Raw genomic sequence first — 24,410 nt, 5'->3', positions numbered from 1 at the left:
TGTTGGTGGTAACATATTGAATTTTGGCCTTCATGCAGTTTGTGGCTAAGGCTTGTTCTTGAGCTGCCAAAATAAAGCCTTCTGTTTCTTTTTTCAATGCTCCTGATCTTAACCAGATTATTATTATTATTATTATCATCATCATCATCATCATCATCATCATCATCATCATCATCACAGTCAGCCAGATGTTCAGTCTGGGTTTGGCATTTTTGTCTACCTATCAAGTCCTTATCAAGAATCTAGGATAGGCAAATCTGGACGTTTGATGGTGTTATAGACATTGTCACAGAATGGAAGCAGCTCCAAGTAAAGCTTCTGCGATTGGTGTCAAATTTGTCAATGCCTTTGGTTTTCAAGTGGTGCTCCAGTTGTTTTGGCACTGCACCCAAGGCGTTTTCAAGTGGTGCTTCAGTTGGAACTATTACTATTGATACTACCCTTGTTTGCCTTTGCCATAGTCATTCTATTTCTATTTGCAGGTCTTTGTATTTTGTTTATCTTCTCCAGTTCTTTCTCATATTTCTGCTGTCTCCAGGCACTGCCACATCATTATTATTTGATTAGTCTATAGCCATATCAATGTACAAGATTCAAACACACTTATAATTGTTGCAACTATTACCCTCAGTTCTGAATATAGACATAATGAATCCCTGAAGTATGAGAAGCTATAATGGTTCTGTTGGGCAATTGTTGACAGAGAAGTAGGCACTGTAATAACTGAACTGCTCGCAAGATGTATACCCAATCTGTGATGGGCGGAAAGCAGCTCTCTTTGAACAGGAGGTAAAAATATACATAAAAAAGCACATTTTAATAAATTATTGAGGTCATGTGAGCCAAATAGGAAAGTTAATCCATACAGACTTTCATATAGAACATTATAATAAAACTGAGACAAATAAACTTAAAAACCTGAAATTATGAGGCCCCCTCTCAGACAATGAGGCTCTGACAATTTGAAGGTGTAGGGATTTCAACTCCCAGAATTCCCCAACCAGCCATGTTGGCTGCGGAATTCTGGGAATTGAAGTCCACACGCCATCAAATTGCCAAGATTGAGAGAAAGATGTATCGGTTTAATTTATGCTTAAATCCAGTTCTTTGTGCCGCCCCTTCCCCTAAACCCCTGAAGTATGAACCCCTCTTAATAATACCTTAAGAGTGCCATCCAGTGATACTGAAGCTAATAGTTTACAATCTGAATTGATGCAGCAGTCTGTAATTTGGGCCTTGTGAGCGTCCTTGCTCAGGATCCTAAAGTAATAAAGAAACAGAAGGACACTCAGATGTGGTTGCTAGGTGACCTGAATTAATGCAGGATCACTGTCTTTTTTAATGTATATTTATTAGGAGTTTTATGTCAGGTAATCAACAGTTTAAACAAGAAGGAAACCAAATACAATGCACAAGAAAAAGACAATGCACAACATTGAGTTCCAACCTACTCTGTAACAGTTCACTACCTACCGTCCCTCTTAACCGAACAACAAATGGCTGTCCTTTATTTCCTGAAATATTTTATGTTGAAGTATCTGAAATCTTTTCCTAGATATTTGATAAATCACGTCCATCCCTTCTTTAATCTGCATCTTTTCTAGTCACCCAAATCATAAATCATCATTATCATTTTTTGCTCATTCCCTATCAGGCTTATAGTTTTTCAAAGAAGTTTTTCCTCATTTTTTTTCTTCTAATCAAACAAGTTAATTTTGCCATCTTGGTAAACTGACATTTTCACAATAAACTCCTCTACTGTGGCAGGAGTATTAAAGCCTCAAAGAAGGACACAAGAAAAAAAAAAGAGCTAAGGAAAGTGAAGATAGGACAGCCTTTTAAAAAATGATTTGGCTCTAAATTAAATGCAGTTTCATTTATTACATTTCCTATCCCGAAATAGACAGAAATTATGTCCTGATCTTTGCGTTTGTGGTTTGGAGGGAGATCCAGAGATTCTGATAAAGAGGACTCAGGGTCTACAGGCAGCTCAATACCATCAAATTGCCCATCCCAAGATTTTACACTGTAACCCTACTTTAAATTTTACAAATGCAGGCTAATTAATTCCATGGGTGGCATCTCCGTTTCCTTTCTTTCAGAATAACAGAATAACAGAGTTGAAAGGGACTTGGGAAGTCTTCTAGTCCAGCCTCTGCTCAAACAGCTGGCTGAGGAACTCTAGGAGTTGAAGTCCACAAGTCTTACAGTTGCCAAGGTTGAAGTCCACAAGTCTTACAGTTGCCAAGGTTGGAGACCACTACTCTGTACCATTTCAGACAAATGGCTGTCCAATCTCTTCTTAAAAACCTCCAGTGTTGGACCACCCACAACTTCTGGAGGCAAGTAGTTCCATTAAACATTTGTTCTGTCAGGAAATTTTTCCTCAATTCTAGATTGCTTCTTTTCTTGGTTAGTTTCTATCCCTTGCTTCTGGTCTTGCCTTCAGGTGCTTTGGAAAAAAGATTGACTCCCTCTTTTTTTGTGGCACCTCCTCAAATATTGGAACTACCATGTCCCCTCCAGCTTTACTTAACTGCTGTTCTGTGTTTCTTCCATTTCAGGTACCGTATTTTTCAGAGTATAATACACATCTTTTTCCCACAAAAAAGAGGCTGAAAATCTGGGTGCGTCTTATAGACTGAATACAGCATTTTTGGCCTCCTGAAACCCTGCTCCCTTCACCAAAATGGCTGTGCAGAGGCTTTAGGAGGCTTCCAGAGTGCTCCTGGTGGCTGGGGAGGGCAGAAATGAGCAAACAACGGGCCATTTTTTTTGCTCATTTTTGCCCCCACCCCCAGCAGCACCCTATAAGCCTCCTAAAGGCTATGCATGCCCTTTTTTTTGACAAAAAACCGAAAAATGGGCCGTTTTTTGGAGCTCTGCAGAGTGCAAAAACTTTTTTGCCTCTTCAAAATCTTGATCCATGTTATACTTCAAAAAATATGGTAGTATTGACTTACAACCATTCATTTAGCCACGGCAGTGAAAAAAACGAGTTATGACTGGCCCTTACACTTAAGACTATCACATAATTCCCATGATTATGTGATCAAAATTTGAGTGTTTGGCAATCAGCATGTTGCAGCATCCCGGAATCCTATGACTGGTTCAGTGGTGGGTTCCAGATTCCGTTCCAACTGGTACAGTTGGAACGGCCCCAGTGTTACCCACATGTGCGTACGTGGCACACGTGCACATGCGTGCAGCACGCACATGCATCGTACTGGCCTGCGACGCTTCCGCAAGCCTCCACAATGCTCCAGCTGCTTGGCGGAGTGTCGCGCAGGTGATGTGCATGTTAGTGCCAAAGACTTAAAGGATGAGTAAGGAGAAAGGGCGGGCGGGTGGACCCTTCAGAGCACCGTACCGGAACTGTATCCGGTGCTCCAGGCTGGCTCGGGTACGCCCATATTGGGGCGTATCACTTGCAACCCACCACTGGACTGGTTTCACAACTTCAGCGACCACTTAACAACCTGTAGCAAGTCAGTACCCACCCCTCTCTTAGAAAAATGAGATATTTTAGGAAATATTAAAAGGGCAGAATATTTCCTCTAAAAGGGAGGCAGAAACTTACACACACACACACACACCACCTTTGTCAATGGGCCATTAAGGCCTGAGCCAAAGATGTACTTCCTTCTATTACTATTCTATTACTTTGGAATTGCCCAGAGCTCTCTACCCATCTCACTACATGGCACCTGGGAAGATTACATCAGCATGAGCCGAGGTGGCGCAGTGGTTAGGGTGCAGTACTGTAGGCCACTTTAACTGACTGTGATCTGCAGTTCAGCGGTTCAAATCTCACCAGCTCAAGGTCGACTCAGCCTTCCATCCTTCCAAGGTGGGTGAAATGAGGACCCGGACTGTGGGGGCAAGTTGCTGACTCAATTTGCTAAAAAAATTTGTAAACCGCTTAGAGAGGGCTGAAAGACCTATGAAGCGGTATATAAGTCTAATAAATAAATAAATAAATTCAGCAAGACTCAACCAAGCTGGGACTCAGAACCGCCTACAGAATTGTCCCTGCAACTCTGACAACCAAAAAGAATACAAGCTCAAATTCGAAAGCCTAGAGAGGGTATAAAACTTAGGCACTCTCAGCATCTCTTCCCCTTTTTTTTTCTTCACCCAACATCTTCAAGGCATGTAATCCTGGTCCACCATTAAAACCATCTTTCCAAACGGCCTCCATGAATCCAGTGTCTTTTCCCCACACTTGGAACTGAAGGACATTTCTTCCAACAAACCGTGGGAAGAAAGGTCGCAAAACCGGGAACAGGATTTACTTAATAACTGTCTTGCTTAGCAAAGGAAATTCTGGTCCCAGTTGCAGTCGTAATTCCAGGACTATCTGTATTCAAGATTAAAAAAAAATTCCCTCAGCCTGTAATACCTGCATCCTTCTCTCAGGCTCCAGAGTTCAAAGCGTCCATTGAATGCCCCGAGACAAACCGTTGTTTCCGACAAGAAGGCACAGGCCGAGATTCCATCACAAGAGGTCAGCAAGGATTTCTGTTCCTAAATCATCGGTAGGGGGAGAATTCGTGATCAGAAATCATATCCAATCACCCTCTTTTACCCAACCATATTCATCCAATGCAAATATTTTTTTGCTTTGTGAATTTGGGCAGAGGGCTATAAAGCAGCAGCCTATGCAGGATTCAATTTCAAAGATTAAAAATATTGTTTTTAGCAGTTTTTCTTCTTTCTTCATGGTGGCACTTGGCTCTGGTCTCTAAAACTCCTTTTCCTTATTGTTGAAAATAATATATTTAACTTTTTATCAACGCCATACTGAGCAATAATGGTACCTCGTTGTAACTTATTTGTTTGCTTACTGATTATCTTTGCATCATTTTTGAATTTTACTTATTTGTTTTCTTTCTTTTTTAAAAAAAATAAAATTAGTTAAAAATGGTTTTAAAAAAGGCAAAAAAGTACATGGAAGGCGTGTACATAGCATATCTCAGCAGCTCTTTAAACCAACTCTTTCTGTTCCCAAGATTGTGTGACAACTGTGCAGCCCTGCAAAAACAGAAGAGAACTGCAGATATGTTCTAATTCGGTGCTTCCCAAAACCTGGAGAAATTACCCCAAATTAGCTAAAAGTGGTTTTTGTTTGGGTAATCACCCATAAACCCATTATCCATCACAACAGCCACATTTAAACCAGTGGTGGGTTTCAAAAATTGTTCGAACCTACTCTGTGGGTGTGACCTCCTTTGTGGGAGTGGCTTGCTGCCCATGTGACTAGATGGGAGTGGCTTGCCGCCCATGTGACCGGATATGAAGATGCCGACGACACTTGTCAGAACCACCTTAAATTACCTCACACACAGCACTGGCATGCATAAGAATATGATGTAAACTTGTTTTTTAAAAGGCATCTTTGGTTTGCGTTAAAACAACTTCAACACACGCAATGTTCTGATTGCACCACAAACGCAGTAGTCATCCTTACCTTTCACACAGGCACTGAGTTTTATATATATGAGCATGACAGTGTAGAATAATCATATCCAAGGACCAGTGGTGGGTTTCAAAAATTTTTGGAACCTCTTCTGTAGGTGTGGCCTGCTTTCCGGGTCCACTGGTGGAACCTCTTCTAACCGGTTCGGTAGATTTGACGAACCGGTTCTACCGAATAGGTGTGAACTGGTAGGAACCCACCTCTGATTTAAACTGACTTAAAGTTTCCCATGTATACTAAAATATATTCAAAAATCTCCCAAGGCATTCCTATTAAGATGAAAATGGACGTATTACCAATGGTAATTTGTTGATATGGCATAAAGATCATTCACCGATTTTGTTTTTATAATACAGGCTGTCCTCAAGTTATGACAAGTTGTTTCATGACTGCTCAAAGTAATAAAGGGTGCGGAAGGAAAAGTTTTACAACTGGCCTTTGAAATTTGAGAAGACTTTCAGATCAGCACTTGAATAATGAAGGAAAAAGTTTGGGAAGCAAACTTCTCTAAGTGGACACAGCCTGAATACTTCTGAAACTAAAACGTTGTTGAGAACACGGGTCACTTTTACCTGTCCAGTCTTCATCTCTACCAGGTGTAATGTCCCCTCCACAGTACCCACGATGGCCAGTTTTCCCGAAGGAGCAAGAGAAACAGATGAAGGAGTGGAAGGAAGGTTCAAAACGAGGCTGTTAAGTAAAAGAAAAGAGGCCAATGAAGATTCTCGGTCATCCAGTTAGAGCTGTCTGGAAATTAAGTTATGGCAGCTGCATTTTTCTTTTCGGTATAAAACGTTTCGCTGCTTATACAAGCAGTTCTTCTGTCTAAGCAAATGTATGTGGAGATTCTCAATCATCCAGATCATTTCTGTCTCAAAGGTGCTTTTCCAAAGGGCAACTGGACTGTTTTTCTCTTAAGAAGAAAAAGTTTTGTTTCTCATCCAAGAAGCTTCATCAGTTCTTTTTTAAAAAATTGTTTTTATTATGGATTTTCCTTTGTTATACATAATGTTTCCATTTCTGCAACGGTAGTGTACTGTCTGTATCATGTTTCTTTTAAATACACAGTTTTATACACACCATAATTATAACCATTTTCTCATAATATGAGAATAATACATACAATGTAATCTTCCCTTCTAATTGTCCTATACAATTTAATCCATAATCAAATATAATCCATAAGTGTGTGTGTGTATCTATCATCTATCTATCTATCTATCTATCTATCTATCTATCTATCTATCTATCTATCTATCTATCTACCTACCTACCTACCTACCTACCTACCTACCTACCTAACCTACCTACCTACCTACCTACATACACACACACACACACTTTTATTTCATTCATCATCCTTAATTATAAATTGCTAACCTGCTTCTATTCTCTAACCATTTATAAAATAGGTCCCAAATTAAATAGTATTGTTTCCTCTTGATCCATAATTTTCATCATTAACCTGTCCATTCTGACATAGTCTAATATTTTCTTTATTACATTTTCATCTATAGGTATATAGATATATTTCTGTTTTTCCAATTTTGTGTGTATATACTGGTAGTTCTCACTGGCGTTATTACATGTAATATTAAATATGTACTTATTTTATTATATTTTCTCAGTAAAATATACCTAGTAAGAACAATTCTGGTTTTATTTGTTGTGTTGTCATTTCTTCTAACCACCTTTTTATCTTTAACCAATATTTTTTTCGCCGTTGGACAGGTCCACCACATATGGTAATAGGAACCCAGTATCTGTTTACATTTCCAGCACGTTTCAAATGCCATCTGTAGAACATTTTGTAAAGCTTTTCTTTATGTGCTATTGACATAGTTTGTAGTTTCTTTCCCAAAGTTTTTGCCAATTGTCTAATTCTATAGTATGTGTGTGTGTGTGTGTGTGTGATATATATATATATATATATATATATATATACATACTTAAAGTCACAACCCCTGGTATGCCCAAGTATGGGAGGAAGGTCACACTTCCACTCTCTGTCATTAGGCTCGTCACAAGAGTCCATCCAGACAGAAACCCAATATTTTTTACTGTTGCCTTTTTTTTGTTACATTTTTGTTACATTACAGCATAAATATAACATATATATATATATATATATATATATATGTATATATGTATATATGTATATATGTATATATGTATATATGTATATATGTATATATGTATATATGTATATATGTATATATGTATATATGTATATATGTATATATGTATATATGTATATATGTATATATGTATATATGTATATATATTTACATTACAATATTAGATTTTTACAACCCCTGGTAAGCCCCAACTATGGGAGGAAGCTAACCGCCTCCATCATCCGTCAATCTAGCCCAGGTTCAAATCCCAGTAAGGGTATGGTTAGCTGATGAGAGCTAAATAGCTTGAAATAGCTCTATACTAGTCTCCCTTTATTTATTTATCAGCACAAATACAACAAAATGTAACAAAAAGGCAACAGTAAACATATTGGGTTTCTGCCTGGATGGTCTCTTGTGATGAGCCGAAGGACAGAGAATGAAAGTAGTGATCTTCCTCCCATATTTGGGCATACCGGGGGTTGTAATAAAATATATATATATATATTTAGTGTCACAACCCCTGGTATGCCCCAAATAGATCTATACTAGTCTCCCTTTATTTATTTATCAGCACAAATACAACATATATAAAATTGGCCTATGCTATCATGGATTCTTTTACATGCTTCATCGGTTCTAAAGCTTCTTGGATGACAACTGATGAAGCTTCTTGGATGAGAAGCGAAACTTCTTCTTCCTCAGGGAAAAAAAACAGTCAGTTGCCTTTGGAAAAAGCATCTTGGAGTCAAGTTGAGCAAGTTGGTTATAGTACCCCATCTATATCCCCTGATGTGGCTTAATTTCTCCCCTGATCTGAATAAGATTGCTAGGTGGAATAGACGGAAAGTCTTTGGGATGTAAATAACCAACTTGACAAGATTGAAGAAGCTATTTGGATAAACAACAAAATATTGGCTGCCCCAAAAGAGTTTGGGGCATTTGTCTCCTGTTTGAGCAGGGAGTTGAACTAGAAGACCTCCAAGATCCTTTTCAACTCTGTTATTCTGTTTCGAACCAACAAAAAAAAAGAAGTCCCTTTCTGATAAAAGACGGAGAGGTTGGGGTGGGGTGGGGGATGGAGACAATAAAAGACATGAGAAGACAAGGACCCCATCTTTCCTATAGAGAATTACCTCCTGGTTTGCTGGGCCCTCTCAGGCTTGTTAATCCATTTCAGAAAAGGTTTCCCGCATTTCTCGAGCGCCACCTGGGCTTGTATGCAAAGGCCTGAGGAACTGGGTTCATTAGCTGCCTGCTGCAAGAGCAGTAGAGGATTCTGGGAAAGCAGCCCAAAGTTTCTTTGCAAAAAGTCAGAGAATAAGTTGACTTCCTCACTGGCTTCTGAGCCAGCAGCTGTTGCTACAGAAGACAAAGGAGAGATTCATATTTTCAATCAATTTTAGGATACCCTGTTTCCCCCAAAATAAGACCTCCCTGGATAATAAGTCCAATTGGGCTTTTGAGCACATGCGCTAAAATAAGCCCTCCCTGAAAATATTTTAATACATGTGCAGCCAGTCCCCGCCATTTCCTGTGGTTGCTTGCCGCGTAAACAATACGAGGTGAGGAAGCGAGGCCGGAGAGGGGGAAATGGAGGGGGAACATGCCCCATGCACCCCACATGCCGTTACATAACGGCCACTCCCACAACCCCAGCCACCATGCCCCTTCTGTCACTAATGGGCACCGCAAAAAGAATGGCAGGCCCAGTGATGTGTAACACAGCAGTAGCCATGAGGTGACCACGCTCGCCGCCTCCTGCACCCCAAAAATAATAAGCCCTCCCCGAAAATAAGGCCAAGCGCTTATTTCGGGGGGGGGGTCAAAAGAAAATAAGACCCTGTCTTATTTTCAGGGAAACACAGTACTTGTACGTCTACAGAACATACAAGGGACTGGCCCTTGCAAGGCCAATCCCTAAATCAGATATGTCCAACTTTGGCAACTATAAGACTTGTGGGTTTCAAATCCCAGAATTCCACAGCCAGCATGTGGAATTCTGGGAGATGAAGTCCACAGGTCTTAAAGTTGCCAAGGTTGGATATCCGTGCCCTGAATGAAGCCTGCAATTTTTCCCTCCCGGCTAAAAAATTGCAGCCATTTTCCAAGTCTGTGACTTGGGAAGGGGGGGGGGAATCACAACAATGCTTTTTGAGCCCCTATTTTCAATCCCAAAGTGGCTCACTGTAGAGTGCATGGGCTTCAGAGAGGCTACGGAGGAGGCTGAGATGAAGATGAGCACCGATAACCGTTAAATCAGTCAGGAAAGAAGCCAGAACATCCAAATGGCCACTTTGGACCTGTGGAAGAATTATTATAATTCAAGAAGAGTGGTCAATGCCTGGAATGCACTACCTGACTCCGTAGTTACATCCTCAAACTCTCACAGCTTCAACCTTAAACTGTCTACTGTGGACCTCACCCCATTCCTCAGAGGTCTTTAAGGGGGCATCATGCATAAGCACATCAGCGTGCCTACTGTCCCTGTCCTTCTGTCCCCACTTATTCGTATCCATTTCCTGTATTCATAATCATGTTTATACTTATATCTGTTATACATGCTTGACAAAATAAATAAAATAAAAATAAACTTTGGCAACTTGGAAATTTGTAGACTTCAACTCCCAGAATTCCCCAGCCAGGAATGGAACTAGGAGGCCGTGAGTTCTAGTCCTCTTTTGGGCACAAAGCTAACTAGATTATCTTGAGCCAGTCATTTTCTCCCAACCCTAGGAAGGAGGCAATGGCAAAACACTTCCAAAAAACTTTGCCAAAAAACCTGCAGGCACTTGCAAGGGAGCCTCCAAAAATCAGACATGACTGAACAGAAAGGGGAAAAAATAAAGAACTCTGTATGTAAAGATCTGTTTTAAAATGGATTTTTCCCTAAAAAGATGTACTTCCAGTTCCTTATGTACACAGAATCTATTATTTTGCTCGTTTTTCTCTATAACCATTTAAATCTCCAAGAAATTGCTTTTATTCAGACAAATTCAGCTTCTCTAAAGTTTAGAAGCTTTCAAGTCACTTACCAAGTGGTATGGCAGAGACGTTAATGCCTCTGCCTCAGACTTCTGGAAGGTCCGGGAGCCATCTGGGTCTGAAAGTTTCCACCAGTGAGCTACAGAGGAGAAAAATATTAGGCAACTGCTCATTACTGCCCCCAGCAGGTTGAATTTAAACACTGTCTCCCACTATGAAAAATACTGCTTCCCTCTACAGGTTGGCTGGGGTGCTGCAATGATCTGTTCAATGATGGCACAATTAAACACAAGTACAGATAGATCTCAAAAAGTACAGTGAATGAATCTCACCAAATGGTCTCATTATTCTAATTTGTATTATCCAAAGTGATATTTTTATGGAAAATGTGAAAATTGGTTCCAGCTCAATGGAAATGGGGGATAAAAAAATTTAAATATAAATTTGGTATGTATCAGTGGTGGGTTGCGGATTCCATTCCAACTGGCACACTTGGAACGGCCCTGCGTCACCTACATCCATGCGCATGGTGTATTCCTGCATTGTAGCATCAAATGATGCTTCCCCAAGCCTCCATAATGCTCCAGTTGCTCAGCGGAGCGTCACGCAGGCGCTGTACGTGCCATGCGCATGCGCGGAAGCACCAACAGCTTTAAAACACAGTAAGTAGCGCTGACGGGCAGGTGGGCCCTCCGAAGCACCATATCAGAACAGTACCCAGTGCTCCAGGCAGGATCTGGTATGCCCGTACCGGGGCATACTGCCTGCAACCCACCACTGGTATGTATATTAATGAAGTATTACAGAAAACAATATAAATAATATACTTTTAATTAAAACTGTTAATTTAAAGAGTCTCAGTGCAGTTACAGAAAGCAAAATACAGATACAATCCTCAATTTACAATGGGTTCACATAACGACCGCGGTATTCGCTTAATGATTGATGCAAAAAAGGTCATAAAGTCAGGTCAGTCCTGTGATGACCTGTTTTACAACGGTTACAACTTATAACCCTAATTGCCAGGCTCAACTATGGTCATAAGTGAAGGACTAACTGTAAAAGCAATAACAATTCTATTGTAGATTCAGGTACATTAATATCTTTAACATTTTGGCACTGTTACGACCATGTTCATGTTTTTCAGTTACATCAAATTTTTGCCCTAATGTAATTAGGACAAATTCTTTGTTAAACTTCTACTGTTCTCTTCAGACAGTCTCTTTCTTGTCTCCAAAGCTCCTGAAGGCAAGACAAGAAGCAATGGATAGAGACGCTAGAAACAGTGCAGAGAAGAGCAACAAAGATGATTAGGGGACTGGAGGATAAAACATATGAGGAACGGTTGCAGGAACTGGGTATGTCTAGTTTAATGAAAAGAAGGACTAGGGGAGACATGATAGCAGTGTTCCAATATCTCAGGGGTTGCCACAAAGAAGAGGAAGTCAAACTATTCTCCAAGAGACCTGAGTGTAGAACAAGAAGCAATGGGTGGAAACTAATCAATGAGAGAAGCAACTTAGAACTAAGGAGAAATTTCCTGACAGTTAGAACAATTAATCAGTGGAACAGTTTGCCTCCAGAAGTTGTGAATGCCCCAACACTGGAAGTCTTTAAGAAGATGTTGGGTAACCATTTGTCTGAAGTGGTATAGGGAGTAGAACTCCATAGTCCCTTCCAACTCTGTTATTCTGTTCTGTTCTGTTCTATTCTATTCTATTCTAAACAAGGAAAGAAGCAATCTAGAACTGAGAAGAAAATTCCTGATAGTCGGAACAATTGTTCAGGGGAGCAACTTGCCTCCAAAAGTTGTGAATGCTCCAACACTGGAGGTTTGGTTGGACATTGGATAATCACTTGTCTGAAATGGTATAGGGCAGTGATAGGAGTTTTAAAAATTACTATTGGTTCTGTGGGTGTGGCATGGCTTGGTGGATGTGGCTTGGTGGGCGAGGCAGGGGATGGTTGCTGCAAAATCCCCATTTCCTCCCAATCAGCTGGGACTCGGGAGGCAGATAATAAATTGGGGAGGGGCCAGTCAGAGGTGGCATTTACCAGTTCTCTGAACTACTCAAAATTTCCGCTACCAGTTCTCCAGAACTGCTCAGAACCTGCTGATTACCACTTCTGGTATAAGGTCTCCTGCTTGAGCAGTGGGTTGACTAGAAGACTTCCAAAGTCTCTGTTTTTCTCTCATTCCTTTTGGCGCAGATGATTAGCAGTGTCAAAAAATCCGAACTGCAACATGTGCTAGCTTCAATTGCACAGGCGCCAGCCTCAAATTAACTGAATTTTGGGCTGCCTTAAACATAACCCGGGATCAATTTACAATTTGCACGAAAGCAAATTTATTTATTTATTATTATTATCAAAAATATTTAATAAATAAATAAATATTTCAATTCACATTAAAAACAAATATTGTACCTTTCAAAGTCGTACTAATTGCGGCCTTCCTGAATTTAAATATCGCCAAAGATTAAGAGGAAATAATTAAGGGGGGGAAAAAAGGTTGAAATAATTGTTACCTGCCAAGAACACATGAGCAGTGTGCTCCAGTCCTGGTTTTTTCAAGTAGCGCCGTTCTACCGCCGTCCTTAAGGGGGCGCCGCAAAGTTGCAGCCGAGAACCTGGGAGCTCCGAAGGGGAACCGCAAGCTCCAAGAAGACTATGGAGAAATAGCAGATAGGTGGATTTAGTTTCCTAGTTCCCATTCTGTCCTAAAAAAAAATCATTGTCAACCACTTCAGGATGAAACTACCGCCTCAGTAAAGAATTTAGGCAAGAGTCTCAGTTAACTTACCTTTTACATCTGTACACTTCTGCCACCGTAGACAAGTATTGCTCAACTATGGCAACTTCAAGAGGTGTGGACTTCAACTCCCAGAATTCCCCAGGCGGCCTGTTGATAAGGGAATTCTGGGAATTGAAGTCCACACCTCTTGAAGTTGCTAAGGTTGAGAAACATGGCTCTAGATCCGTGATATCGAACCTAAGGCTCATGTGCTACAGGTGGCACACGAAGCCATATTTGCTCACACGTGAGCTGTCAACTCCGGTGCACATGCCAATGCCGGCCAGCTGGTTTTTGGCCTTGCAGAAGGCTGGGAAAGGCTGTTTTCACCCCCTCCCCAGGCTTCAGGAAAGCTTCCAGAGCCTGAGGAGGGAAAAAACAGGCCCAACAGGGCAACCGGACGTTTGCTAATCGTTAGACCTGTTTTTCGCCCTCCTCAGGCTCCAGAAGTTTTCCTAAAGCCCGGAGAGGATGAAAAACGGACCCAACAGGCTAACCAGAAATTGGGGGGGGGGGCTTGTGGGCGGGGCACTTTGAATTGTGGGTGTGGGCATATGCGCATGCGGGATAGCGCATGACCACAATTTTGGCATGCCTTTGCAAAAAGGTTTGCCATCATCTCTCTAGATCAACAGTCACCAACTGGTAGTCCACGGACCACTGGGGGTCTGTGAGAAAACATTGGTGGTTTGCAGAAAAATTATTTGCCTTTTTTCATATTGCACTAAATCAGGGGTCCTAAAACTAGGTCCCCTGGGATTGATATGTGCAATGGACGTTTGTGTTGCTGCAGAGAGTCTCCCCCTTCGGGGTCTTTTTGTGCGGGTCAGAGGGGGGCAGAAATTCTGACTCGGGGTCTGCTTCAGCCTCCTGGCGTGGGGCTTTGGGTGAAGGCTGGAGGGAAGCACCGCTAGTGGCGAAGAGTTGGAGGGTCTTATTCCACTGGGACTGCATCATGGCCTGGAACTGGCTGACCATCTCAGCCTGCTGAACCCCCAGCCAAAGGTACCTGGTCTTGCACTCCCGCAGATCTCCCCTCTGCTGGGAAGTCCTCAGTGAGGTGTTTCTACTGAGACTCCTTCTTGATCAGATCCAATTTGAACTGAGCTGTTTTGCCAACTCTTTCTCATGGTGGCTGCTTAGCTCCAGCAACTGCTTCCTGTTGGGGCCCTAAGGAGCCCAGGCGGATAGGCGAGGAGTGGCTGGCAGGGGAGGGGTGAGTAGAGGCTGGCAAGGAGCCCCTCGATGTAAATGACACCGAGTTGGCCACGCCCACCCAGTCACATGACCACCTAGCCACGCCCACCCAGCCAGTCATTAGGCAGATCACATCAGTGGTCCGCAGGATTTAAAATTATGAATTTAGTGGTCCCTGAGATCTGAAAGGTTGGTGACCCCCTACAATCAGATATCCTTAAGAGTCTGCCCTCCATATGACATACACTACATCAGGGCTGCCAAACTCACGGCCCCTGGGGTAGATGTGTCATGCGCTGCTCATGCCCACGATCGGTTTAGCAAAGGGGGAAAAAAATCTGCAATATGTCACGTGATGACACTGTGACAATGTGAGCCTGACACCCCTGCACTAGATTGAGAGACTACAATTGGGGCTCAAAGTCACCCAGAAAAATCGGGCTTCCGGGGGAGGAGCCTGTCGTCGCCGGTGGCTCAAAGGAGCTGCCCTCAGAGTTCTGGTCTGTATATCTAAAAAATCTATAGATATCTCTCCTTTCAGGCTAGAAAGGGGCAGGGAGGAACTCAGTCGTTAGAATCTCTTTGTAGTTCACAGCCTTTTGTTTTTCGCTGTGAATGGAGAAGAGGTTCAACAAAAGCTGAGTTTTTTTTTTTACTCCAGCCAGATCTTCTCAGCTGTTTTTTTCAGCTCAAGGCAGGTCGTTCCCCCCCCCCTCAGGAAAAATCTAAGCTATTTAAAATCGATCCGAGCAGCGACCATTCCTGAGAACCTTTTTGTTTATTATTATTCAAAATACCAGCTTCAATTTTACAAAAAACTCCTTTGTTTAACTGCTTTTCAAAATGGTGATTTTATAGCTTTCGCAGTTGATACATGATATATTTAATCAGCCCTGTTTTCCTGAAGACCTCTCTTTATTAATTGCCAAAGTTTACTGAAAGTATTTTATTTTAAATCAAGGTGCCCAGAGACTTTGTTTGTTCTCTTTTTTTCTTTTATAATGGCGCCTAAGTCGAAGCAATCTAAACGTTTTTTTAACAATACATCCCAAGTAATTGCTATAAAGCCACAGTCTTTGCCTTCTACGCCCCCTACTGGAGATTTGTTAGTGAAAGAATTTCTTTTTGAAACCCTTAGAGAATTTAGACAGGAAATGAAGCAACTTATTTCGGAATTATGTGATAAACTTGATGCCAAGATTGCTCAAACAAAGGAGGATACCATCGGGGTTATAACTGTGATGACAGATTATATTGCAGGAATGGAGGATAAACTGGAACTTTTGGAAGAAGCTAATTCTAATTTGACATCTAAAATTGAAATGTTGCAACAGGAAGTTGAAAAGGCAGAGAGACAACTTGTTATGACAAACTATAAAAAGACTGTGTTTGCAATAAGAGTTAGGGGATTGCGTGAAAACGAACAGGAGAATTTGAAGCAGACTTTTTCTGAGGCTTTCAGTCATTTGGTGGGAAGTCCGGGACTCAACTTTGATTGGCAGATCCAAAAAATTTACCGCCATAATTCGTGGACAGCAAAACAGAGACAGCTTCCGAGAGATATAATTATATATTTTACCACAAAAGAATCCAGAAACGCGATACTACAAGAGTTTTACAATAACAGGCTGCAAATTGATGGACAGGACTTGATTGTTTTTAAAGAAATACCACCCCAAATGTTAAGAGCCAGGAGAGACTATGTTTTCTTAACTAAAGAACTTAGAAATAATCAGATACAGTATAGATGGGAGGTGCCATTTGGTATTACAGTTACACTTGATGAACAAAAACATCGCCTCAATTCAGTTTGTGAAGCTCGGGACTTTTACTACAAGATCCTAAAGGCGGGACTTCCTGAATTACCCGGACTTGGAGAAAGACAAGGAGAAGTAGAAGAGAAACAACCAAACACACAACCACAAGGCGGGAGGTATCGTTTTTCCCCTCCGGAAGGGCAGAAGGGCAGAGAACAAGGATTTAGTTATGCTTCCAAAACATTTGCTTAATTTTAACCTGAATAATACTTTGTGACTCTGTCTTGTATAAAATGGTATAGTGGTATATCGATGAAGAGACATTAAAGCTGAAAGAAATGATGCTGATTTCCTCGGAAAATATACTGTATGGGACTTGAAAAAGACTTGATGGATAATTTTGAATTTTTATATAAGTTGTTTATGTTTTATTCTTTAGGGTGAGGAGGGCGGAGATTGTGATGCTTTTGGATTGTGGTTTAGGTTGAATGGAGTTGGGAAGGGTGGCGCAGACGGGAGGGTAATGAAGGTTTAATTAGAGCTTATTTTGAGCCAGAAAGTATGTTGATTTTTATAGAAATTCTTATCTGAATATAATGTTTGGAAGGAGATACTCAGGGAGTTCGAAGGAAGGAGGAGCAAATATGAGAGGAGTACGGATGATAATAAAATATATATGTGGACACGGGTAGAGGCAGGATGAGAGGAGTTGGAATGGAAACCGAGAGAAATATTTGAGGTGTTTAAATTGCTTTATAGAGAAGAAGGTAAAAGGGACAAATTAAAGGTACGCATATTTAGATAAAGAGATAAGGCCCCTAGCTAGAGTAGAATTTTATTTGATTAATTCACTTGGTTTCAACATAGTTTGAAATCCTGCAAGTAATAAATTAATTGAGATTAGGAATGATGCACACCACTTAAGTTTTAATAATGATGGGAAGCTGAGCTTAAGGTAGAGAGTTTATTGATTTTTCTCTCTTTTTTCTTTTTTTGCGTTCTTTTTTTATTATTTTATTATTATTTTTTCTTTTTTCCTTTATTTTTTATTTTTTAATTTCTAATCTAATTGGTTTTAATATACTCCAGACTGTGCTTGATAAAGAGTTATGTCGGGAATGGGACCTGGGAAGTCGGATGGGGGCTAGGGAGGGGGGTTCACGGGGGGGGAGGGGGGGAGGGTGGAAATATAGAATCAATTTCCAAAACAATGAATGCATTTGTATACTGTTGCTCTTTTTTCTTTTTTTTTCTCTTTTCCTTTTTTTTTTTTTCTTATAATTTTAGTGTAAATTACAAAATGAATAGATTAATGAATAGCAGAAATACACCGAAGTGAGGAGTAGAGGGAAAGAAGAGGGAGGAGTCAAGAGGGAGTGAGAGGGGAATGTAAGGAGGGTGAGATGGAGGGAAGGGGAGAAAGGAATGTCTGAGGGGGAGGGGAAGTAGAAGAGGGGAAGGCTGGAGGGGAGAAATGAAAGTTGGAGGGGGAGAAGAAAGGGTGTATGGAGGATAGAAGTGTTATGAGTTGTGTTTATTGCTTTCTTAATTGCACAGTATTTAAGTGATTGTATAAAAAGGAAAAGGAAAATGAATAAAACAGTTTTCAAATACAAAGTCACCCAGAAAAATCAATTGAAAACGTTATCTAGGGCTACCAAAGTTGGAGAACACCAGATGATTAGGAAGGAGGAGCAGTTACAGAGTCTTTATGTCTCTCTTCTGCCCCGTTGGTTGTTTATATTTGTGCAGGCCAGTGACCACATAATCTAATTTCCACTTCTTTTTTGGCATCCCAGGCACGAAGCCCCCATTTATGCATCTACCACACACACAGCAACTCACACCCTATAGAGGAGAATTATCTTTGTTCAGCCAGAACCCTAAAAGTGAGTTCCTCACCCCCTCAGGCTCCGCAGCAGGTCAAAGAAGAGAGCTGTAGGGAAACTGCCAACGTGTCTTCCAGCATTAATGGCTTTTTCCAAGGTTACGGTAGTACCATTTAATTCCTTCCACATAGCAAGGACAGAATAGAGATCTTGTTCCATTAATCCTGCAGGGATCAAAGAACGGAGCAATTTAGAGGTATTTTGCATCAAAGCACCGCCTTAATTGTATTTATACATCTCCTTCTTTTCTTCTGTCATTTAGGGAAGGTGACATGAAGACTCTGACAGAATGCAGTACTGCACACTGCTCACTCCAGCTCAATTTTGACCAGCTCAAAATTGACTCAGCCTTCCATTCTTTCCGAGGCCGGTAAAATGAGGACCCAGATTGTTGGGGGCAATAGGCTGACTCTGGAAACTGCTTAAAAAGGGCTGTAAAGCACTATGAAGCGGTGTATAAGTCTAAGTGCTATTACTATCTTCAGGAGTCAAGTTCAAATCTTACACCACAACATGCCTGGAAGGATGCATCATATCCAATGGCCTTCCTCCTTCCCATCCATCAAATATCACATTAATAAAGAATATTTGTACCTCAGGGTTGAAACAAGAGGTCGTTGATGCTCTCTGAGCTTGGTGGTTGATTTGTTTTTTGCAAACTTTTCATTATCCAACTAGGTAATATTATCAGTGCTAGAACTGCTACTCCCTTCTAGCACTGATGTTAGTAATAATGCTTAGATTTATATACTGCTTCACAGTGCTTTACAGTCCTCTCTAAGTAGTTTACAGAGTCAGCCTATTGCCCCCAACAATCTGGGTCCTCATTTTACCCACCTCAGAAGGATGGAAACCTGAGTCAACTTTGAGCTGGCCAGGATCGAATTCCTGGAGTGAGCAGTGAGCAGTACTGCATTCTGTCAGACTTTGTTGCATAAATTCAGATCCAGAAACACACACAGATAACTGGTTCAACTGGATTCATTAACTATATACATAATAATATATGAATAAATGTACAATACCAACAGGTGGTTCTTCCAAGTAAACACGGCAGAAGAGTTACAGGCAAACACGGCAGTTAGTTTTATTTCAGCAGACAAGCCCAGACAGACTTCTAGTTTACTTCTCAGAGCAGCAGACTGCTTTCTTTTAGTTTCTGTTTCAATTCTCTGCACAGACGCAGATCAGTTTAAGCGCCCATTGGCTGACTTAGTTGCTATGTCAGGTCCCATTGGCTGACTTAGTTGCTATGTCAGCTCCCATTGGCTGACTTAGTTGCTATGCCTATTCATTGGCTGACCTTGTTCCCATGTCTCTCCCAGTCATGAATATTTTAACACACTGTGCTATCGTGGCTCAGATGTTACCTAGATGTTACCTAGTTTGAGTAATGAAACATCTGCAAGAAAACAACCAAGCTCAGGGAGCACGAAGCTCCCTTATTTATGACCACTGGCACCGGCACCCCCTAAGAAGACACCCTCTGAATATTCGCACATAACAACCCCTTGCAACGTACCATCCCTGCTGGCCCAGAGAGACACTAGAGTGATAGCAACCAGCTCCAGCCCGTGATCTTGCTCCATGCAACCCAGCAAGTGTTGCATCATCAGGGGAAGAGAGATGGGAAGCTTCTGGATCCGTTCCGAGAGCTGAGACCAAAAAGATGGATATATTTAAAAAGAAAAAAAAGAAAAGAATGACAGATGAAACCTCAGCGATGTGCAGAAGTCTTGTTTTTCCAAGCCTCCCTTTCTCCCAAGAATTCTCGTAAGACAGTATGAAACTTGATTTCATTGACGGCTGCATCGGGGTTGTGTTTGATTTGGGGGGGGGGGGGCTGGGATGAGCGTGGCCATGGTGGGCGTGGCCAGCTTGATGTCACTGGTGTCGGGGGTACCTGCGGTGGCCCGAGCGCTCTGCCACTAAAAACGGGCTCCCGAGCTCCGCTTTCGGCCACCACTGCCTCCTGCAACCAGCTCAGGGGGAGCTCTGTTTTCGCTGGCAGAGGCACCGTGGGCTGGTCCTTCACTGTTTTGAGGGCGGCCCCCATGGGCCAGATCTAAGCACCCCATGGGCCTTTGACACACCTGTTCAAAGGGAATCCCTTACCTTCTCGTAGAGGGCAAAAAGCCGCAGGTCCTGGATTAGCAAGCTCAGGTATAAAGGCTGCCGAGAGCCACGTTTGAGAAGCACGAGTCGCATCTGTGGAGAGAAGAGATTAGATCCACTGTGCCTTTCCATTGTTGTCCCCCAATCTTCTGCCTCACCATCCCCTCAAACCTGTGTCAAGGAGTCCCATAATTCCCAGCTAATAAAACCAGGGAAGATAAAGAAGCCCTTATGTAGCATCTGGAAGGCACCACCCTATAGAAGTAGAAACAAAATTCCTTGCTTTCTTGAGTTTCACCCCACTCTTTATCCCATTCCTTCCAAATAGAATGGGTTATGACTTTGCTAGCCTACAATCTCCCCATGAACTTCAGGAAAGAATGGAAATTTGAACCCGGGTCTTCTTAATGCTAGAAGCCCCTGAATTTTGAAGGCTCCGCGTCAAGTGCTCCCATCCCATTTGATTTGCACTGTAGGGACAATATAGGTAGTCCTTGACTTACAACCACAACTGAGACCAGAATTTATGTGGCTAGGTAAAAAAATGTGTTTTGTCCCATTTAACGATTTTCCTTGCCACATTCGTTCAATGAATCACTGCAGTTGTTAAATTAGTAACACTGTTGTTAAGTGAATCGGGCTTTCCCATTGATTTTGCTTGTCAGAACGTTGCAAAAGATGATCACGTGAATTCCCCCCCTTCCCCAGGCCACTGGAACCGTAACAATGTGAATCAGTTGTCAAGCAGCTGACTACAAATCACGTGACCATGGGGATGCTGCAACAATCATAATTGTTAACAATTTAATTTTTCAGTGACATTGTAAACTTCAGTCACTAAGTGAACCGTTGTAAGTCGAGGACTACCTGAATATGCTAGAGGCATGACCGATGGTTATTTGGGGGTTGCGCTTGTACAGAATGTTCAAGACTGACCATGAGTAGATCTGCAGATTTGCCATTTAGCAATACCGTAGTTTTGGGAGTATAAGAACATACCTTTTCCCCTCAAAAAAGAGAGTGAAAATCTGGGTGCGTCTTATACACTGAATACAGCATTTTTTACCTCTCCCCCTTTGCAAAAATGGCTGTGCAGAATCTTTAGGAGGCTTCCTGAGTGCTCCTGGGGGCTGGGAAGATCAGAAATGAGTGAAAAAAGGCTGGGTTTTTTGCTTGTTTCCCCCCCCCCCTCAAGTCCCTAAGAGCACTCTATAAACCTCCTAAAAACTATGCATGTTCTTTTTTTTTCTTAAAGGGCCTTTTTTGGGAGGTCTGCAGAGTGCAAAAAGTTTTTTTTAAAAATTTGCCTCTTCAAAATCTTGGTGCGTCTTATACTCCGAAAAATACGGTATACTGCTTCACGGGGCTTTTACAGCTGTTGTGGCTTGCCAGCTGCCAGCGGAGCTGGTGGCAGACTCGGATGATGAGGAGGTTGGGGAAGAACTTGAGCCAGTTCTGGAGCCTGGGGGGGGGGGCTCAGGAGGATGCTCCGTACGAGACATAGAGATTGATCTAGGGCCGTCTGATATTTCCCAGCCACCGGAGAGGCAGCTACTTTCGGAGTCAGAGATGAGTGAGGAGGAGGAACAGCTGGGGCCAGTTCCAGATGCGCGAATGCGCAGAGCAGATAGGAGAGGAGAACAACGGAGGACAACGAGCCGGCTCGGGAAGCAAAACAAATGTGGATGCTGACTGGCCCCTCCCTAGCTGGAGAATAAATAGGAGGAGAAGGGAGTGGTTTGATTGTTACAGGCTATCGTTCGCATTTCTGGAAAGTTTGCTCCTTGTGTGTTTCGTGTGACAAAGACTGTGTTGCCAAAACTGAGGTTTGTCTTTCTCTGATTGAACTAACTTAATTTGCAGCTTACAGCCTTGCATTGATCATAATGTGCTTATAAGGACTATTGTTTCAGTTAACTTCTTGTAGGATCCTTGCCGGGACTTTCTGTTGGCGAATGCAGTTGATTCCCAATGTGTAAATAAAGAGGGGGGTGGTCTTTGCAGGGAGTCTGTTTCTCGCTTCTGTGAAGGCCGGATCAGAACAACAGCCCTCTCTAAGTAGTTTACAGAGTCAGCATTTTGCCCCCAACAATCCTGGTCCTCATTTGACTAACCTCGGAACAGTGGTGGAATACGATTGGTACACCCATTCCGGTACGGTGCCCTGCAGGGCCCACCCGCCCGATCTCCTTACCTGTATTTGAGCTGACCGGGGCTTTTGCGCACAGAGCATACGACGCCTACGTGACGCTCCACCAAGCAGCTGGAATGTCACAGGCGGTAAGTACGCATGTGTGCGCTGCGCCCGTACATGTAGTGGACGCTGGGCCCCGTTGCAGCGTATCGGTTGCAACGGGATCCGGAACCCACCATTGCCTCGGAAGGCTGGAAGGCTGAGTCCACCTTGACTGGTTTACCTGGTTATTGAAAGGCGACTCCTCCAATTTTTTCCCATGCAGGGCCAAATCTTTGCGGACGATGGCAGCCCGGTCTGGAGGGGCCAAAGGCTCAAGGGGAATGAAGATGGCATCATTCCGCTGCTTCAGGGATTCAAGCAACATGGACTCCGCAGAGAGGCTGAGAACCAGGCTGACTCGCTGCAGGGAGACACAGAGCCAAGGAAGGATGAGACTCCGGGTCAGTGGTGGCTAACCTTTTTGTCGTGGCACCTGTAACACAATGCGCACCCAACCCCCTGCACAACCCGTCCTCTACGCATCCATGCATGACCCCCCACATGCCCCCGTGCATGCACACATGCCCCCTGTATGCGTAGCCCCCAAGCATGTGAATGACCCCCACATGAGCCCCACCCGACGCATGTGTGTGCAACCCTTCCCAATTCCTCCCTCTTCTCCATGCATGCATGCAGGACGCCTTGCATGCTCCCTGTACATATATGCATGACCCCTGTGCATGCATGCACCCCCACCCACCCCCCACACATGTGCAGCAGAGACCTGAAAACCAGCTGGCCAGCAGGAGGCACATGAGCAGTGAAGCTGAACTGGGGTCCCTGCAGTGAGGCCTCTACGTGACAGCTGTGGCCCACATGCCATTGGTTCGCCATCACAGCTCTTATGTGGAGCAGGCTAACGGAGCCAAAGCCTGGGAAGGATATGAAAGGAAGCTGCACCTTACCTGGGGCATATTTTCAGGCAGCCAGTCAGATACCAGCTCTCCTCCAGCAGTGTGGATCAAGTCAGCTCCGTCGATCAAAAGCACCAAGGACTGGCGCCGTTTCAGCAACTTGGCCACCGCGTGGAGAAGGCATTCAAACTGGGTTACAAGCCCTCTGTAAGCAAAAATAAATATCCCTCTTTCCTTCTTTGCAAGATCAGGGTAATTCCATGATTCTCAACCTCCACTAGTTGAAGATGCGTGGACTTCAACTCCCAGAGTGCCCCAGCCCCTGCTGTGATTCACACTAACAGGGCAAGCCATTTAGAGTATATACTGAGAGCAAACCCCACTCCTTACTAGCACTGACGATATTACCTAGTTCGGGAAATGAAACACCTGGAAGAAAACTACCAAGGAGCCCCTATGAAACCACTGACTTGTTTGGTTTTGTTGTAGTGTGAGGGTGAAGGTTCGTTCTCTAAGCTTGTGGGTTGGGTTCCAAATTCTGATCACCAGGCTAAGTAAACATCTTCAGCGGAGCTTAGTGGATGTCAGTGTTCACCTGTTTATGAGCCTCACGTGTTCATGTGTCAAATAAGGGTCTATGATAGGATCTTATGATAGGGTTGCCACAAAGGAAATGGAATCAAACTATTCTCCAGGGCATCTGAGTGTAGAACAAGAAGCAATGGGTGGAAACTAATCAAGAAGAGAAGCAACTTAGAACTGAGTAGAAATTTCCTGACAGTTAAAACAATTAATCAGTGGAACAGCTTCCCTCCAGAAGTTTTGAATGCCCAACACTGGAAGTCTTTAAGAAGATGTTGGATAGCCATCTGTCTGAAACGGTATAGGGTTTCCTGCCTGTTGGACTCCAAGGTCCCTTCCAACCCTGTTATTCTATTCTAAAGTGTTGATGGCAGGTGAATTAAAAACCTTGAATAGTTATCTTGT

General features: G+C 42.7%; 1 protein-coding gene across 2 annotated transcripts in view; it reads right to left on the bottom strand.

The window, feature by feature from the left end:
• TEP1 (telomerase associated protein 1) overlaps window positions 1-24,410 on the bottom strand; it is a 174,783-nt gene that overhangs the window by 37,950 nt on the left and 112,423 nt on the right. For both annotated transcript variants that reach the window (XM_032237579.1, XM_032237580.1), the window contains exons 29-40: window positions 23,475-23,628; window positions 22,751-22,930; window positions 20,334-20,426; window positions 19,741-19,873; window positions 18,232-18,382; window positions 13,110-13,249; window positions 10,632-10,720; window positions 9,785-9,899; window positions 8,733-8,958; window positions 6,052-6,169; window positions 4,403-4,527; window positions 1,161-1,260 (exon numbers count right to left, since the gene is read on the bottom strand). In XM_032237579.1, coding sequence (XP_032093470.1) covers window positions 1,161-1,260; window positions 4,403-4,527; window positions 6,052-6,169; window positions 8,733-8,958; window positions 9,785-9,899; window positions 10,632-10,720; window positions 13,110-13,249; window positions 18,232-18,382; window positions 19,741-19,873; window positions 20,334-20,426; window positions 22,751-22,930; window positions 23,475-23,628 — 1,624 coding nt within the window. The remainder of the gene's footprint in view (window positions 1-1,160; window positions 1,261-4,402; window positions 4,528-6,051; window positions 6,170-8,732; window positions 8,959-9,784; window positions 9,900-10,631; window positions 10,721-13,109; window positions 13,250-18,231; window positions 18,383-19,740; window positions 19,874-20,333; window positions 20,427-22,750; window positions 22,931-23,474; window positions 23,629-24,410) is intronic.

Source organism: Thamnophis elegans, chromosome Z (genome assembly GCF_009769535.1).
Source record: "Thamnophis elegans isolate rThaEle1 chromosome Z, rThaEle1.pri, whole genome shotgun sequence".
NCBI classification, from domain to species: domain Eukaryota; kingdom Metazoa; phylum Chordata; class Lepidosauria; order Squamata; family Colubridae; genus Thamnophis; species Thamnophis elegans.
Note: the sequence above shows the minus strand (reverse complement) of the source record. Positions and strands in the feature narration are given on the sequence as shown.